This window comes from Platichthys flesus, chromosome 6 (genome assembly GCF_949316205.1).
Source record: "Platichthys flesus chromosome 6, fPlaFle2.1, whole genome shotgun sequence".
In the NCBI taxonomy this organism is placed as follows: domain Eukaryota; kingdom Metazoa; phylum Chordata; class Actinopteri; order Pleuronectiformes; family Pleuronectidae; genus Platichthys; species Platichthys flesus.
Window position 1 is genome coordinate 24067990 of NC_084950.1, and position 19043 is coordinate 24087032.

The 19043-nt window shown below is 42.0% G+C and overlaps 2 protein-coding genes across 3 annotated transcripts in view; both read right to left on the minus strand.

Moving 5' to 3' along the window:
• Positions 1–417: 417 nt before the first annotated feature.
• cav1 (caveolin 1) lies at positions 418–10323 on the minus strand. The gene is made up of 3 exons (XM_062390380.1): positions 9969–10323; positions 8947–9114; positions 418–2480 (listed from the first exon to the last, which is right to left on the minus strand). Exons 1-3 carry the CDS (start codon positions 10002–10004, stop codon positions 2139–2141), a joined length of 546 nt encoding a protein of 181 aa, XP_062246364.1. The 5' UTR covers positions 10005–10323; the 3' UTR covers positions 418–2138.
• A 4342-nt stretch (positions 10324–14665) lies between these two features.
• The window catches only part of cav2 (caveolin 2), a 39189-nt gene continuing 34811 nt past the window's right edge, over positions 14666–19043 (minus strand). For both annotated transcript variants that reach the window (XM_062390838.1, XM_062390839.1), the window contains 2 exons: positions 18701–18888; positions 14666–16187 (listed from right to left, as the gene is read on the minus strand). In XM_062390838.1, coding sequence (XP_062246822.1) covers positions 16037–16187; positions 18701–18888 — 339 coding nt within the window. In that variant the 3' untranslated portion in view covers positions 14666–16036. The remainder of the gene's footprint in view (positions 16188–18700; positions 18889–19043) is intronic.

A 19043-nucleotide genomic window follows, 5' to 3' on the forward strand; every position in this document is an offset into this window, starting at 1 on the left:
TTTCTCACGTAACCAGGGAAACGTTGTGCCAGGCTTGGATGAGAGAGACTATGAGCAGCACCACAGGCATTAGGCCTCGCCGGCTCAGGAACACACATTTCAGAGGCCTTGGAAAGTGCTGCTGCTGCTGCTGGAACTTCTATTTCAGCTGCTCTTGCTTCAGCTTCATTCTTATGGACTTTTTTCCACAAGTAGATTCAACTGGCTGGTTCCTTCAGCACAGATGAATGAAAGCAGTCACAAAGTTACTACTGTGAATCATTGTACAATTAGATTTTCTATGACTCAATATCACATGTAAAAATAAAGAAGAAAAAGCCACTGTTAATATCTGACTTTCATGGAGAGGCACATGCTAGTGATTAATACCATCTGCATTATGAGACAATATTTGAAATAAGCATAAACAAATGCACATTGGATTATATTAAATTTTAATGTGCACAGCGTTACATTATACAGTTAAAGCAAAGAAGGAAAAACGTTTTTTTTTTATAAAAAATATCACCTTTTTGAGCTTAAAAGACTCATTTCAAGAAACAGGTGCTATAATATTACCATCCCTGTGTGAAGACAGCAGGTAGACTGAAGGTGACGGAGTCAAAGCGAGATTAATGTCTCTATAAAACTTAACCCCCCGGCCCAATCATATCCCTCACTTGGGTGGGAGGCGCCAGCTTGATGCTTTTCAGCACCGTGTTGATAGGACAAAACAAAAACTATTGGGGCGGGTTGAAAAATAATGAGCAGATAACAAACAACAAATTCATCCAGAGTCATCAGTCCACCTCACATTGTCTTTATTCCAATGCATTAACCTGCGCAAGTACCACAGTGCGTAAGAAAAACCTCCATGCACACTCCTGACTGCACGTCGTAAGTGTCAAGGGTGCAAAGGTTACAACTCCACTAGCTTTGCAAATGTGTAAAGAGAGGAGATTTTCATTAGTGCTATTCACCTACAATACTTTCCCATAGATTAGTGCACTGGAATGAGGCTCGTAAAGTCTTATTTTCTGCATAAACACCCATACAGTACATGTAGGAAACAATGGCAGTGAAACCAACCCCTGAAAGTTCTTCATTTTCAAAGTGTAGGAAAAAAATTGCATTCACTGTGGAGCTATAATGATGTGCATTTAAAAAGCATTGAGCTTCACTGAAATATGAAAAGGTTGAACTCAGAGTAAAAACAAACAAATTTAAATTCTAACATTCTCTCAGTCACACACTCATGCAGTTATGAGGATGATGGCAATGTTAAAGTTTGGTCTGGAGCTGGCGGCGAAAGCAAGAAGCGGATGCTGAGCGTGGAGTGAGCTGAGATGCAAAAGCATTTCCTGCATCATCAGGTGGCGTGGCAGGTGTGGACGGCGCGTTTTGCGGGCAAAGGTGACGCAGGTGCATGCAGGAACGAGGGCAGGTTCAGTGTGTCAGACTGCTGGAGAGCTGGGCGAGGGCAGGGGCAGGTGGGGGGATGGGAAGTTGTTTTTGGCTGGGGTGGAGGTCATGTGGGGCCAAAGGGAGGGGCACTGCTGTGGAGGTTTGTTTAGTTTTTGCTGAGTCGGATAGAATTTGGCAGCAACCTTTTTTTCTCTCTGCTCTGACCCCACTGTGATCCTGCCCTGTCCAGAGGATTCAAAGCAAATACACACAAGCGCAGGAGGAGACAGTGATACACTGCGGCATCCCCTCTTCACACGAATCAATCAGAGTGATCAGCTCCTCACAGAACCAGTTAGAATGGAAGGAATTAACATCATGTGGTAAAACTGAACAGAAAACACACAAGGAGCCTGGTTGCCTGCTTGACAAAGTTAAAAGTGAGGAATTAAAAAAAACTATGGAACAAAAACAAAACCCCCTTAGGACGACCCTTGAATTTCTTGTGCCCACCCATTTGGTTACGCCAACACTGGTGAGAAAAACACATTTGGCGGGAAAGGGTGGTGCCAGGTGCCATGTGGCCACGCCTCTTCCCCTCAAAACATCCCCCCTACCCGGCTCTGGAAAAGTCTCACCTCTTGTTTTCCAGAGGTCTTACTATTTTTTTCTTCTCTTTTCCCTCCACCTTTGTTTCTCCAGCCCTCCTATCCTCCCTCCCCTCTTTCCGTTTATCCTCCTTGTTTTTTCGAACGTTACACGTCCTTGGACACGCGGACTCGGATGCTGCTGAGGCACTTGCCCATGGCCTCGAACAGTGGGTCGCAGAAGGTGTGCATGCAGATGGAGTAGACCCGGCTGACACAGTGGATCACCATCATGTAGCTCTTGAGGCACGGCACCACGGCCCAGATGTGCAGGAAGGACAGGATGGCGAAGAAGATACCCCAGATCAGCGCAAGGGGGATGCCGACCAGCGCCGTCAGCAGTCGGTAGCACCAGTACTTGGTGACAGTGAAGGTGGTGAAGCTGGCTTTCCACACACCGTCGAAGCTATAGGTCCCTGCGGGTTCAGCGATAACATCCTCAAAGTCCACCTGACGAGACCAACAAAGAGAAAGAGTGAAAAAATGTATCATAATAATAATATCTTGTCTCCTACACAAGTCAACAGTTGTATCTTTGTAAAATACAGAATTTAACTGCAAAGCAGCTGTAAGCAAAGACAACAGAGTCAGCCGCGCTTGTAATTGATTATCCATGTTAAAAATGTAAGAACTTCACCATCAGGACGTAAGACCTTAAAGTCTTAATCAATAGTCAACAAAAACAAGTTGTTGGGTTAAGATTTAACGGTTGGAATGGCTTCCATGTCTTTTGTTTCAAAAAGCATGAGAAAAATTAAACAGGCCAGATGGTTCCCTGGTGACTGTCACGGGGGACAAATCAGCCTTTCATACCACCAGACGGCATACTGATACTGATCAGTGTGAAGAGAATGGTAAATGGTTTTGTATTTATATAGTGCTTTTCTAGTCTTGATGACCACTGAAAGCTCTTTACAGTACAGTTTTAAATTCACCCATTCACACACACATTCATACAGTGCATATAATCGCAGCACTTTGTTAATCTATGGGGGGCCATTTTGGGTTCAGCATCTTGCCCAAGGACGCTTCGGCATGCAGATGGGTCAGACTGGGGATCGAAACCGCCGACCTTCAGGTTGGAGGACGACCACTCTACCCCTCAGCCACAGCCACCCAATGCTACCTCAAACCCATCAGACCAATCATTATCTCCTCAAACGCACTCATCCACTGGCAATCATCTGTCACAACAGTCCTTATATGGTGCAGTTGAAACCGTCAGACTGACTTTACAGTCCCTCCAATCTGAAGTCATTATTTCCACATACACCAGCCGCTTCCCTCAGGGTTCCACCAGTGATATGTCCGTTTGCTGAGATGCAGGATGGGATTCCAGGCATAATTTTCATCTCCCCTGGCAGTGACTGGTACACGGTCTAAGCACCAACACCCCGCCCCACCCTGAAATCTGCTTTGCTTTCCGATAAATCTTTTAAGGATTTCAGTATTGAAATCATCCACCTCCTGAAAAAGTTAGATGTGCCAAAAGCTTAACAGATAAACAGACGTTGCTACGTTTGAACGAAAATAGACAAAGTACATGTATTCGCAGGCTAAATAATAACCACAGCTGGACCAGATGTTGCCCATAAAACGTAGTGAGGACATCGGCTGCTTGGTGGTTTGAGAACACCATGTCAGTGTTTGATCTATCAAAATAAGTATCTTCCTAGTAGCTTTGACATTTGCTGCTCTAAACACTCAGTGTGTGGTACGTCTTTATTAGGAAAAACCCTGCTGTGCACGGGAAGTGATGTGTTTCTGGTTTGTGTGGAATAAACAAGAGGAGATCTGCTCGCTGGGTCTGATCAGTGAGGCTCACCATGATGGGCATGGCAACCACCTCACATATATCCGTGTACTGCCCACAGTGTTTGATTGATAAGTGATGTCTCCTGCATGCTCCACCTTCCACAGAGGTAAACCAGGACTTTGTAAACACCCCTCCCAGGCCCTCAATGAGAGGAACCTACAAGTGTGCAGGACCTGACCGCTTCTCTTAGAGAAATGGATGGAGAAATGCCAACTCAAACACTTCACACACAATGCACGATACCTCTGCCACTTTTCCGTACAAGCTACTCAGCATACAGTCAATGTCACTTGGAGACTGTGTCTCGTCCAACAGACCGGTTGGACAACTGACAGCCGATGGCTTTAACACCAATAATTCACACAGAAATGATCTGGTGCCACACTATTATTGAAATGGTGAAGTAGTTCATTCCTGAAATGGGCACACGTCTTCCACTGTTTGGCAGACATGTTGCCCACTTAAACAAACTGGCTACTGACATCAAGGCAAAGCACTTTATAGTTTTTACCATTTTAGCTCTTTGTAAATGGACTTGATCTGTTAATTTGACATTTTTCAGACAGAACAAAGTCAATTTATAATTATTATTATTTCCATATATTTAAATATAAATAGAGATTGTTCTCTTACCGCCATAAGGTTTCCGTCCGACTTCTTTCTGTCTGTTACTTAGTAAGTGAAGCTGGATTATGCAAAAATTACTGACAGATTACAGAAAAAATTTGGTGGAATGATAGATTATGGGTCAAGAAGTCAATTTTGCTGCAGCTCCAGATCAGGAGGCAGATCCTGAATTTTTTCTTTTCACTTATAATGTTCACTTTCTTACATGTGTCTGTTAATTATTAACTAGGAAACAAGCAGCTGGTTAGCTTAGTTTAGGCTAAAGTAGCATAACAATTGGACACTATGATGCTAACTTTGGCCAAATGTTTTCTGAAATCTGCCTCACAATCCTGTAAGGATCCTATTCTAATACTACAAATATCAATATATACAACAACAGATACATTTACTGAGTGCACTGTATAAAACATGCTCTCTTAATTGTGTAATGGTGAATGTCATATTTCTGTTAGCCTTGATGTTTTACGTAGGAACAGATCTTCAAATTCCCAGTAGAGTTTTTTTTTTAGTAGCTCATAAATCAAATTATTTTCCTCCAAGCATGCAGCAGCATAAAGCTGCTCTCCCAGCACCCACTCTTGGAGCTCGCTTAAGCCTTTTAATATAATTCTCTGACTGCAGCCACAAAACCAGTATGGTATCCATTTAATTTTTCCACAGCTACAAATTTGAAAGTGGACCCACTCTGCGCCAGTTTCCAGAACTTTGATTCAGACTAAATGAGAGCCTTCTCCAGGCGCGGCACAAACACAACCACAGCAGGATGGTGGAGCGTTTTTAACTTTATGAAGTCAAGTTGTTTGTTGCTATTTTTCTTCAAGCTTTCTAGTTTTCTAAATACAGTTGTGTGGGCAACATTCTGAGCAAACACAATGTCAGAGTTGGTTAAAATTCTTTACACTGATTTTGGCCAAACTTTGAGGAATAAAGACCAGAAATGTCAATCTCTGCAACGTGTGAGTACATTGGTCCATCGGGAGCAGGATTCACAAAACGAGGCAGATACAGTGTGGGCCACAGCAGGGCACTCAAAAGCCCTTACTGAATGATGAACAGTAGTGAGGATATAGATTCATATAAGCATGTCCTGTAAACAAGCATTCAAAGTCTTTGCTGTAGCCCATTCCAGAGTCAAAGAATGGACCTCTGCAGTCGTGTCAGAGGTTTGACATGAAACAATGGCGTCTCAGGGTCGGCATGTGACCAGTCGGCAAGGCAACAGTGCTATTGAGTAAATAAGGCCATGTTCTATTTCCAGAGCTCCATCTTCAGGCTGTCAGCTCTGCTTGAACAGACACAGTGGGTCTGCAGAAGAGCAGGTCAGAGTGTACTGCGTTAATGGCATCTTCTGTTGGTTTGAGGGATCTAGTCGTCAGGCGATATGTTTGGTCCGTGTGGGGAGAGAGATTAGGATGATCAGCAGCAGCATAGATGTATGTGACCATAAGATGCACAGACCCAGGAACATCTCACTTATTTAAACGGCAGTGGTTTTCCATTCACCATGGTTTAATTCAGACACTTTATGTCAAATATCATAGGAAATTGTCAAATGAATCCAAAATATTACTCCTGGTAATATAAATATATTTTCATACATAATTTTTTAGCCATATCAGTAGTTTATGTCCCATCTGTACGACGTCTGGACAGAAACAAGTCTCTTCACTGGGTTTGAAAGCACCAGACGTCTCAGCCCATTGAGGAATGTGTGATAAAATCACAGAAATCACCAAAACTGGAGAAAATTCCATGGAACATCAATTGATCTATAATCAGTTAAACATCCGGATGTGAAAAATGTGCCGCAGGGAGTGTTTCATTCCTTCAATTGGACCGTCGGGACTCTAGATCTGCTGCCGGAGCTCAAACATCTCACAACTCCCCTTGAAAAATGTTCCTCCAGTGGAGGCGTTATCACTCCACTGACCCCTGACTACTCAAGCCCCTCCTCTCTGCTATATAAAGACCCAAAACTCCTCCAGAGGAAGAAAAAAGACTTCTCCTCACAGACCGAACTCCACATGCAAGTCAGTAATGGAACTTGTTTGATGTGGCCAGGTGATTCAGGACTGCTACAGCAGCTACACGAGAACACTGTGTATCCTTCAAGAATTCAGTGTGTGCATGAACATGTGTGTGTGTGTTTGTGCACTTCCACTCAACATGCATATGTCTGAATACACACAACACATGTTTACATGCGAGCAGTGTGTGTGTGTGTTTGTGTATGTGTGTACGTGTGGTCTATTGCAAAATGGAGGGTTGCTGGAAGGAATTCCCTGCGTGTGCTTTTCATTGGGGCACACGCAGCAAACACACGCTTCCACTTGGCAAAGCTGCTTCAATGACCTCAAAGCACCTCGGAGCCACTGTATACGGCGGCTGTAAAACCATGAGCTCATTTGTTCTGAAATCTAGGGGGAGGCAGTGAGCACCTTTGGGTTAATTTATTCATGACCAAAATTAAGTTATCTACTAATGTCAGAAGTAGCTCAAAATACTGCTGCTGGGGATCACTAGGTCTGTATGAAGACTGTTTTTTATCTACAGTGTACAGTGTAACGTACCGATATTACAAACTGTGGTACTTCTCACATTTTCGTCAAATGACTTTTTATTGAAGTATGTAACACTTGCCAGTGTTATATTATTATATATAATACATACAAATTATCCTAACATTGGATTGCATATTTTAACGATTATTATTTGGAATCTTCTTCTATGAAGAATAACTGTAGCCATTAACTAAATCTTGGGTTGTATTCAGTAACTTTCCACTTCTGGCTTCTTTTTAAAAGTCTCAAAGTTTCCTTGCAGCAGTCTTAATGTCCACAGTGTCCTCGCGTGTGATTTCAGATCATTTCACCAGCGCTCTGTTGGGTTGATTACAGAGGAGTGGGCCAATCATAAAGCTGAATTCTATTCTGAGACTGGAAGGAGAGTCTGACTCACAGTCACTCTGGAGGAGAACTGGGAGGGGGAGAGAGAGAAAGTGGTGGGAGAAGCGGAAGAGAGGAGGAGCAGACGATGGGAAAAGAGAGTGGAGTTCATTTTCTTCAAAGATGCTCAGAAGAGTTTAAAAAAATAGATTATAGCCACAAATGTATACCCCCAATTGTCTGTGTTTGCTTCTCTTTGAAGAGAAGGGCTTATTAAAACTCTCCTCTGTGGCAGAACTTGATGCAAAGTGTTGAACTGGTGGTCACTGGTGAATACTCCAGTATACCCTCCATTTTTTTATTTAATTTTGTTAAATTTATGACACGTCAAAGACATTTTCACATGTTTATCTCATGTGAATCCCTGTGTCCCATGGGAAACATTTACTTATTGGCACATGTGATCACCAGACATTGCATGAGAGGCAAATCACAGTTTGAAGATGTGAAAGATATAAATGACCAATAAAGCTTCACCCAACTGAAATCTCCTTGACATTCTGCACACATGACTCCTGGTCCAGCCAACAAACCAATACTATCAGTCGTATCTATTGGAAGCTGACAGTGGCCAATAAAAAGCACCATATGGATATTTGCTACCCTGACGCAACTACAGGAATGTAGGGAGGAAGGCAGGGAGGGAGGAAGGGAGGAGGGAGGAGAGGAGCAGAATGGGAGGAAAGACGGGAGGAGAGATGGGTTGTGGGGAGGGATATCCCCTTCAGCCTACCAGCTACTTGGGTGTTTCACTGTTTTAATAAGGCAGAGTTCGGGTATTTCAAAGAGCGAGCCCCTCCTGTCACACGCAAGGAACAGTTGACCCCGCTCTAATGCGTAAACCCCGCCGCAGCTGGAGCAGAGGGCGGCCAGTCTCAGACAGCGGCTGCCTCCATGCTGACGCGTCAGGTGGCTTCTTGCAGCGCACCGCTCCTTTGCTGCCGTGAACTCTCCCCTCGAGCTCCTTTAAACTAAATAAACGCTCGGTATTTGTGCGGTCAGCCTGCTCTCTCATGGAAAGAACTCGACTTGTCCCAACATCAAGGCATGCGCAACAAGCACTGTGGGAAACGTGCGTTCCAACAACAGGAAATTCGTTAATGTTTCCTCTGTAGGAGAGAGGATGTTCAAGTTTTCAAGACCGCAACTCGGAATGACGCACAGATAGTTTACGCACGTGGACTATTTGTCCATTGTTGGTGACTTTTAATACCTCTGCCAAACGTCTTCCTAATAGGGTCAAATGGAACCAAAGCGCGCAGCTGTGCGTAAAAGAACTGAGTGCGCCTCTGATGCGCAGGTTGCGCGCACAAGCAGTTTGAGAGCTCACAGACTTCAGCGCAGTTTTTCTGAGATAATTTTACCTTGATTGTCAGCCGCATTCACTCATCAAATATAAAGTACAAACTCTGCAACAAGTCTTGTGATTAAGTTATGGTATTTCAGGCGACGATAGAAAACAGTGGGAGACAGTACGCTGCATCAAAATTTAAAACTTAAAAGCCAAAAGCAAGGTTTGACTCACCTTGACTACGTCATCGTTAATGTGCTTGGGGTCCCGGTTGACCAGGTCAATCTCTTTGGTGTGGATATCCTCCATCGTCTTCTCGTTCAGACTGTCGTTGTCCATGTCTTTATTGTTGGGTTTGTATATGTTCCCTTGTTTTCGGATGAACGGCGAATGCAGAAACTCCTGTCAGGGTCCGGAGGAGGCAGAAGAACGAATAGAGTGAACAGGAGGGAGGGATAGTGTGCAGTGCGCTGCGCGAGAGGGAGAGAGACTGGAGCTGCGTGTCACCAGCCTGCCCCACAAACAGGGATGGGTTTAAATGAACAGTACGTGAAGCACCACACCCCTCGAACCAGCCGCAAGGGGTCCTCACCACCCATACGCAGAACTATTTCCCCGACATGTACCTGCGAGCATGGCAACATTATTAAGACGTGCGTAAAAGCACAATCAGAAAAAGAAATGTTGACATTTTTAAACTTATACAAGTTACAAACTATACCTATAAACTGACTTGTTCACATTTTATGCAAACATATTTTGGGGTTTCCGTGTGTGTGCGTAAAGATTATTCTCATTTGTACTATCAGTCCTTTGTGAGTATTTCAAGCAGCGTCTCGCTTACGCTCACCAACACATGGCTTCACTACACAGAGCGTAGTTTGTGGCAGTAAAGAATTAGGAATTAAAAGAAAAGTTTACGGGTTTAATCTGCTATGCGCTTTTACGCACGGAAAAGTCCCCGATGTGATGCGTAAAACAGGAATCGGGTACTCTGTTAATTTAAGCCGGCTGAACCTCGCACCCTTACGTTAATGCGCACTGAATGACTCTTCACATTCCCATAGCTGATGGGGGAGAAGCGTTCATGACCAGGTGCCAGATAAGACAACTACTGGTAATTAGCTATTTGGATATGGAAAAACTGTGAAATTCCCTCCTTGGATGAACATTAGAGGTCCCTGGATGAAGGACTCCCCAGAATCAGCTTCTAAACTAAAAACTAGTGCCAGCTGCAAATGAGAGCCATACTGTACCTCCTCCGTGTTTCCGTCCTTCAGTCCTCCTGTCATGCTGCCCTCAGGTTTGAGCAGATCAGCGCGTTGAAACAGACAAGAGAGACAGTATAGGAAGCGGAGAGGGAGGCGTGGAGGCTACACACTGAGAGGACCCGGGCTCCTCTCAAGGAAATCCACTGGTTTAATTCCTGCCCTTTTTTCTTTGAACGCGACTAGAATTTAATGCCAGTGGCTGTGCGGGGGAACCTCCGGTGTTTCCTCTCTGGTTCTCTAAGCGCAGAGCCTCTCTTTAACGCAGCCCGGGTAGTTCACCTGTGATGTGGGCAGAGAGAGGAGAGCAACCGTGGAACCTGCCCGGGTGGAGGACAGACTGACTCGGTCTCAGGCTACAGGGATGTTTCTACTTGCGTGGAATCGCTATATTTGGGGATGAGGGCAGAATAAATGAGCCTTTTGTTCGGCGAAATGTGGGCGTTAATGGGGATGGCAAGGTGTGTATACTTGCCATACCTTAGTCTGAGGCAGGCAGATTCACGTGGCTGTAGGAGGAAGGAACAGAAATAGAAAAACATATTTTTACAAACAGTCTGAATTATCTTTTAGCAAATACAGATGCAGTGGCTGAGTTCATGACAATTTTAACAGAAAATATTAGTTTCTCTTTTTTTAAATGAGAAATGTATTTAATGCATTATGACATCTTAGGAACACGTTTTAGACATCCTGTAAAAGATTCTGGTCCAATTTTCTAACATGCAAACACCTTCATATGCATGATCGGTTCTAAATAATGAGGGTAAGGGTTAGGCTAACAAAAACTTTTTTAGTTTTCCTGTTTTTGTCTCTCACACCTCTTATAGATAATTCTGCAGTTGTACGCTGATGTGATTGCTCTTTTAAAACAACTGATAAGCGCGAAATAAATACACATTTAGACAAAAACAACACAAACAAAAAAGTGAAACGTACAAAGGACATTTGCCGATGTTTGACTCAGCGGACACAGGACTGATGAAAATCCCCGACTATGATGCATGGGGAGTGGCATTGATATCACAGTTATATATCAGAAGCAGACGCAGCAGCGAGGGACGTGTAACCAGGAGATGAATCTACTAATGGTAGATTCATAGTGAGAGGTATATATGTCATCATTTGTAAGAGTATAGTGGTATTTTTGACCCATCACTTTATTATTGTTCAATCATTTTATTAGATAATATTCATGATAATTTAACTCTGTTGGGAGTTCTGTTTGACTTCCAGTCGGGATCAAGGTCAGGGGTCAAAGGCCAGGGTCAGCTGCTGGACTCTTTGGGGACTATTGCTCCCAGTGTGTCTGGTGGAAGTGCTGAGCATCATGTGCGTCCTATAGGTAATGGTGACAGCTTACAGTTGCATGTCTGAGAGTTTTAATAGAGTGTAAATAGAAGCAACTCAAGGCATGTTTTCTCAGCCAATTTCATAACGTTTGGTGGAGGGTTGATGCATGAACCGGGGAAGAACCCAATAGATTTTAATGCAGATCTGGATCAGGACTTGTGTCCAGACATGTCTTTACTTTTTTAAACATTGCTAGATTATGGTGTTTGGTATTTTTCAACATGTTCATTGATTCCTCAGAGAATTACTCCTGGGGAGACTGTTTGACCTTGGTGGAGGTATGTTAACTGAGTGTCATTCTAGTTACATAAGTAATTTGTTGAACTATTGTAACTAGAAAACGCTATATTTATCCTATTTGGTTTGAGTCAATGTTTTTCATAAACTTTTATTTAGCTTTATTCCTGTTCAGATATGTGGTTTATATATAACTTTTAATGATTCACTGAACTGCTTAATATTAAACTGCATGTTGCATATTTAGGAAGTCTGTTAAGAAACCATTACAAATTTCCAAACCAATTTAAAAACTTTTCAAAACAAAAGCTATTAACTTCAGCTTAGTATAAAGCATTACACCAGGGATTTGAATGGTGTGGTCCCACAGACAGACAGAAAGACAGACACACAGTTGAAATAGTAGGTAGAAGTTAGTATGTGTCTATGGTTGAAGGCCAAAAGTCAGGCGTTCTGTCAGGACTCTTTTCTTTAAAGGCAGAAACTTGTTGCTGAAACAAAAGTAAACATCAGTTCCTGAAATTTACATATTTTACCACACTGTTTCGTTGTGCGCTGAGTGATACTGCTAAATTCAGTCCTAAGCAGCATTATAAGTCAGAGCAACTATACTTCGCAGGATAAACCTGCACATCAAAATGTTTGTATTTTATGGCCATGGAGAGACATTAGAGTTTTGTCAGAGGTTGGGGGAATGTGTGCCCTCTGTTGTCCCTCACAGGCAACATGTCCTCCCAACTTGTGTCCTGTGCACACCTGTTGATGTGAGACATCAAGTTGGTCAGCATACAGGTCCTACGGCTGTCTGGGTGCTGGATCCTTAAGCAAAGGAGCCGCAGGAAGCACCTGAAGTTTAGCAGCTACGAGCAAGGAAGGGGGAAAACAGCAGGATCGCAGCAATAAGGCAGAGTCACCCCAAATAATGAAGCTGACAACAGGATTGTGTGTCTGTTCATTTGAAAAAAGATAAAGGTCTGTCTGATTAAAATATTTCTGTGCATCAGAACTGATCAGAGCCAGTGAACTGTGCATGCTTGTACACAACTTTATCAAATCCACAGAAAAAAGAGGTTAAAATAAGATTATGTGTCTGCTTAAAGGTAGGGTTGGGTTTTATAGTACATGTTTAGTCCTGGATGACATTAAAGTGCAGTAACATCTGTAGGTAATAGTTGTGCTATTATCACAGCACTGTTAACACATTGTGCATAATCAAAATGTAGCTTATTGGTGCTATTTCATCCCACTGACATATACCCTTCCTGTTTAGTTTATCAGTTACATCGTTAAAAGTGTGAATTCAAAATAGAAATCTAACATGCCTTTAGGTTAAATACCAAACATCAGAAACTAACACAATTTAACCTAGAGTTGCAGGTGGAACAAATATGAGGTGCAAAGAGGTAAGAGGAGTGCAGGAGACAGAAATGCTGTGCTGGCCTCCAGGTTTAAAAACAAAGCCTCAGGTCATGTTCCATCGACCTACAGCCCATCTTTGAATAAGAAGTGTATTATGCAATCTCTGCAAGGTGATTTATGAGGCTTCCTTGGCACTCAGCTGCACGTTCCTTCTCCCAACCACACTCATCATCTTTGACAGAAAGAAGCCACACACAGACGATTGGCTTCAGGAAAAAATAAATTATTTATTTCATTTATGAAGAACGTTTGGTATGTTGAAGTAAAATAGATTTGCCCCACTTTTAGTTTAACCACACTTTCAGTAAAGCTGCAGTTAAAATGATTTGGCACAGAGAATATAATACAAACTAATAATTACACATCATTTCCCATCACACTGTAATCTATTTGTCTAAAATAGATCAATGACATTTGAAGGACGGCTGATCTGAGGTTTCTTAGTTCTCCAAGTTATGTGGAAGAGAGATCCAGTTTTGCAATACCTCACCTTGAATTGAAATATTTTTTAACACAAGCATATTGGCTGGCAACTTGTTACTAGTCCAACACCAGTGAAAGGATTTCAAAGCTCTGACAGAACTGCTCTGCTTCTGCTGTCAGCTGGAAACAAAACACTGACACTGTTGTGTAACAGGTCTGTCTGGTGCAGAAGTTCAGCAGCTTATTTAACAGTGCAATGCTGATTAACAAGCTGGAATTAAAAAAAACTGCGAAATGTTACTGTTAAATACAAATATAATCCCATCTTCATCTGGATGAGCCATCCACCTCCAACTGTACACGGTATTCAGCTATGGGATAAATATCTGACGCTGAAAAAAGATGTTGACAGGTTGAAACTCATTGTGTTGAAAGCTTGAAACCCCAAAAAAAGAATCCCAGCATCATTATTTTGCATTGAGTTTTCCTTCTTCAATCTGCAGCAGTCTTTTAAAGCATTTCTTAAAAGACATTTTTAAGAATTTCTAATTTGTCCTTGTTCTTGCAGTGCATCGTTTTGTTGTCCAGGTTATCAAACCTTGTAAACTCAACTGGTTTAATGGACCTAATTTCTAGAAGTCGGTATTTTAGCACAGGGATTATTTCACCTCTACTTATTGTAATTAGAGGTTTGACCTCCTGGTGTTGAAACAGCAACGTACGATGGCACTTTGTCCAATGATCTTTGTTTTAGAGACCAGATGTACAGCCAAGTGTCCTATGAACATTTAACCATGAAAAGTCATAGCTGCAACTTTTCAGCATCCTGGTTATATATATTGGATTGAATAAAACAACAGATAAGTAGCAAAACTGCAGGTCTATTTGTTTATAGCTCAATATTTTTGGTTTTGCAGCTTATTTATAATATAGTTCAGTCTCAACACTCTCATCAAACCTGTTCTCATGCAGCAGAGAAGTTGGGGATGGCCTAAAAAGAAAAAACATCTAGTTGCTGATTTATCAGGATTGAATAAGGGAGAATGAAAGTTGGTGTTGCTATGTGTTAGCTGGCTGTGGATACAGGCAACTGTTTGCTAACATGTTAGCTATAACATGGGGATAATAAATCTGAATTATGTGTATTTTCTCGTGTTGCTTTAAATGTTGATTGCAGGTTTTTATGGCTGAACAGATTTCAATCAAACACATAAGTAGCATTCACTTGAATAATCAAAGACAGATACAGTATGTGGTCTTACAAAAAATATCTGTTTATTAGAGGTGTGTTCACACACCAAAAGTTGAAATCTCTCACAATTCAGCATCAGCACACAACAGACACTGCTCTATCGATCATCTTCTAAATTTCATCTTGTACAGCTCAGAGCCAGTGAACTGTGCATGCTTGTACACAACCTTATCAAATCCATAGAAAAAAAGAGGATAAAATAAGATTATGTAGCTGCTTAAAGGTAGGGTTGGCAATTAGTTTCAGAAACACTTTTTATCGTATTTGTGGAAATCCTTTTCACATCCCGAGAGCCATCAATGGCTCCCAGGACTGTAATAAACACAGCCAATCATTTCATTCTCACTAAATGAAATGAGTGGCTTGTGTTCCTGTCTCTAACAAACCAACCTGCCTGAGACGACAGTCAGAAGTGAGCAAGCAAGTCATATAAAAGCAGTTTTCTATCAGTTGTTAGTGAACGTTCGTGACTGAGCATTGACCAGAGGGCAGATGGGAGTGGGTGGGACATATCAGTTCTATTTTGTCAAAGTGTAGTCTGCTCTTCCTAGCTTTTCCAGAATTTCCAACCCAAGCTTTAATGTGCTTCTGGCTGTAGAAGTAGGGTTCTCAGCCCAGCCCCAGTAGTCGCAGCTCTGTAGCAATCGGAAAAGCACCTCTAAATGTAACATGCATGTATCAGAGTCTGAGATCTTCAACTTCTTTGGTGTCAGGCTCCACCAAATGTTTGCAGATCAAGAATTGGTGATTGCATAAATAATAAATTAGAAAACCACCCTTCTGAGAAATTTACATAGATCCATATTAAAACAACTCTACTGCATATAGCTTATAGGCTAACATACGTCCTTAAGAAAGCAGTGTTAGATCAACACAGCAGATAAAATAAGCCTGTGAATGTGCATCAAGCTGCGTCTCAGCATTTAATATTATTCACATCATTACATTCAACTTCTAGCTAAACTCTTTGCAATATATACATGTAAAAGGCAGAAATATGACATCTCGTAGCGAGGCAGCAGTGTGTTAGCTTGAACAATAATACACTCCTCTCTCAGCCACAAAATAAGGGAATGACAACAATTTCTTTTGGTCACAATCAACAAAACAACTCAGCTTTGGGGGGTGAGCTTGAGATACTTATAAAGTCTAAATTATTTGTTAAACATATGGTTCCCCCCGCTGCACATGACCTGCAGGGAGACTATGAAATCAAGATTGTGTGTACTGAATAGATTTGACAGATTAAATCTTGTTGACACTATATCCATCTACAGTAGTTACACTTGTTTACAGGCATCTTCATTTTTGACTTTATAAGAACTCATACCACTTGGATTATTCACTCCTGCACTTCATCCTCCTGTCTGCATCAGTTCTCGATGGTTTGGACTTGAATGGAGGACAGGCTCTTGCCCATGCTGTGGAAGAGCGGTGTGATGAACATGTCTGTCAGACTCCTCCACACGATCTGGATGGACGGTAGGAGCATCAGGCAGCTCTGGATCACAGGCATCACCAACCTAACAGGACAAGGTTAAAAAAAGGTTACTAAGGAGTAGATGCTAAAAGATTAGACAATCAGATATAGTTTTTTTGTTATCTTTACTAAAGAGTTTTTAAGTTTGACAGCAGGACTCAGTACGGAGTAACGCAGACTGAGCACAGCAACATGGCACGTCAGAAGAAATAAATCGCAGCCGCTGGTCTCGAACAGTAAAGTTCTCAGAAGGAATGCGCACGAACACATTCTCTTCCTTGCATAACTCCAGGCTGCAGTGTTTCTACAGTGCTGTAGGTTGTGGTTTACCTGAGGCAGCTAACAAGCTACTAGCTCATCAACATGTCTGCTTCGTGTCGTGTTCGGACTGGTATCGTCTGGGCAGGGCTGAGAGACGAGTGTGAACCCACATGACTCATACGGGGGAGGAAGTACGAAACAAGAAGTTTCAATAACATATTTCTTAGAATGAACTAATTGAAAAAGTCCACGGAGTGACTGTTTTCATACTTTGAGGATCCCTACTGACCCCCCTCTAGTAATGACGGATTGTAAAAGCCCAGAAAAATTGTATTTAACACAATATGGGCCCTTTAATTTATGCAACATCTTCAGTATAATTTCATCCCTTATTTGGCCTGTTTGGCATCTGTGTTGATACCACTGATCCAGATAATCAAGTATTGAATATTTATTTTGTGCATCTACCAAGTAATTCCACAAACGCCTGTCTGTCTGTATGTGGAACACATATCTTCCGATGATTCATCTTATAAACAAAAGAAGCGGTTGATTTGTAACAGACCTCTGTAATAGCCGACATGCAGTGTACACTTAAAAGCAGTAAAGTAAACCGAAAACTTAAACACACAAATAATCAGTAATAAAACAACTGCAGTTTCATTTTTTGAAAAAAGTATTCATAAAGCAGGTGGCATGAACACAAAGTTGTTCTAGCTTATAACTTGCACCATAGATAAAAAGCTATGTCCACAACATCCAGCTAACAAACTATAAAAAAAAGTGAAAGTATATTGCTGCACTATTTGAGTAAAATGAGCACTACACTAGTTTGCACTAATAACATAATTTTTTTCCAATCAGAGGGATTGATTTGATTTTGTTTTGATGGATATTTGAAGTCATGTCTGATATTTGTGTTATCTTATCATGAACTGTAACGATCTTGCCTGTAATGTTGTTTTAACAGTTTAAAAAAAAAAACTTTAAACAATTGTGTCATAAGCCTCTGTGTGATCTCCCTTCCTGACATTCCACATGTGTTGACTGGCTCAGTGTCACCACTCAGTCCTCTATTGATCCGTGCTGCGGCCTCCTCCTTCAAACACTGTGGTTGAAGGAGCCACGCAGCCCAAGCCTGTGACCTCACCTATGTGAAAGGTCATGCAAAAGTAACTCTGCAGTTCTCTATCTGTATCTGAAGAATGTCTCACTCTGGTCTGAAAATAGGCTTTAGTTGTTACTATGCCAGCGATCTGGTAAAAGACATTGGCCATTTTTATTTCCATTACTTTTTTCCCCCACTACACAACTCAACATTCCTCCCAACTTTCCACAGTGCACTTTCTCCGGGGGAACCAAATGTTGTTTCATCAAACGGACTCTTTGGGACGTATAGTGCACGCATGTTGCTTGAGAGTCTGGAAGCACCTGGTTCTCTCTGAGAGCACATTTAGCCGACACAAGCCTGACGTAATTATCCAAATAAGATTATAAAAACAAAATATTTCAATGTCATACCGCATGTGACGTTGACGGTAAAAATAACTTGTGTCAACATTTGCCTAAAGTGTTAGAATAATGCTGCAATGGACCGTGGGGACAGTCACACAATGTTCCTGTGTTTCCCTGCTCATCAAGTATTTTAACTAAATACTATCATTATACTTTAATGGTTAATGATAGTCTGCTATATGCTGGAAGTTATGTGTCAACAATTTCCCTGTGTCAACAATTTCCCTGACGCTCTTTTATGAATTCTGCTTTAACTCTACTTAATATTTTGATGTCACTAGAATATTTAGACTGAATAATATCTTTATTAGCACTCATGACCTCTTCATTTTAATGTTAACCTTTTTTCCAAATTCTGAATAGGCCGACTCATTCTAAAGTTCCTATACAGGGGGTGGATAGAGTGGTGGGACGAAGGGGGCACCGGCCCCAGCTAAAATCAGATTGGCCCTTGAATTGGCCCTATAATAAAAAAACTAAGCTCTTACTAACAATATAAATTATTCGAATCAGAGCGATAGAGCCAACGCGAAACAACCTAAATGTGCACCTTACTAAATCAGGAAGTGTGCACGGTTGTTTGACAATTTAATGGCACCCTGGTTTAGAAAAATCCCATATCCACCACAATTCCATTCTAATGTGATGTTTGACTTTTTATTTTCTGAAGAAAATCATTATCACATTTGAGAGTAAGATTTGGCACAGTGTCAGACAGACCAGGCTGCATGAGCAGCAGCACACAGAGACAGCTGCAGGCTGGGAGCAACCTCTTCCTACCAGATGTGGATGCAGCTGTGCACCGCGAACACCAGCCCGAGGATGAACGCTATGGGCACGGCCAGCAGGGTGGTCAGCAGGCGGTAAATGATGAATTTGACCAGCTCGAACGCAGCGTGGCTTCCGATCCACACTTTGTCGAAGCTGTGCGTGGACACCGGCTCAGCGACGACATCTTCAAACCCGACCTGTCAGATCACACAGGTTGGAGACATGTTAGACTGACAAATAATGCATAATAGAAACTTGTACAGGAAGGAAAACTGTGCGTGTTGGTGACGCGCACCGAGCCACTTCCAGGTATTCATGCTGCAGATTGCCAGTTTCAGAGTTCATTCCATGA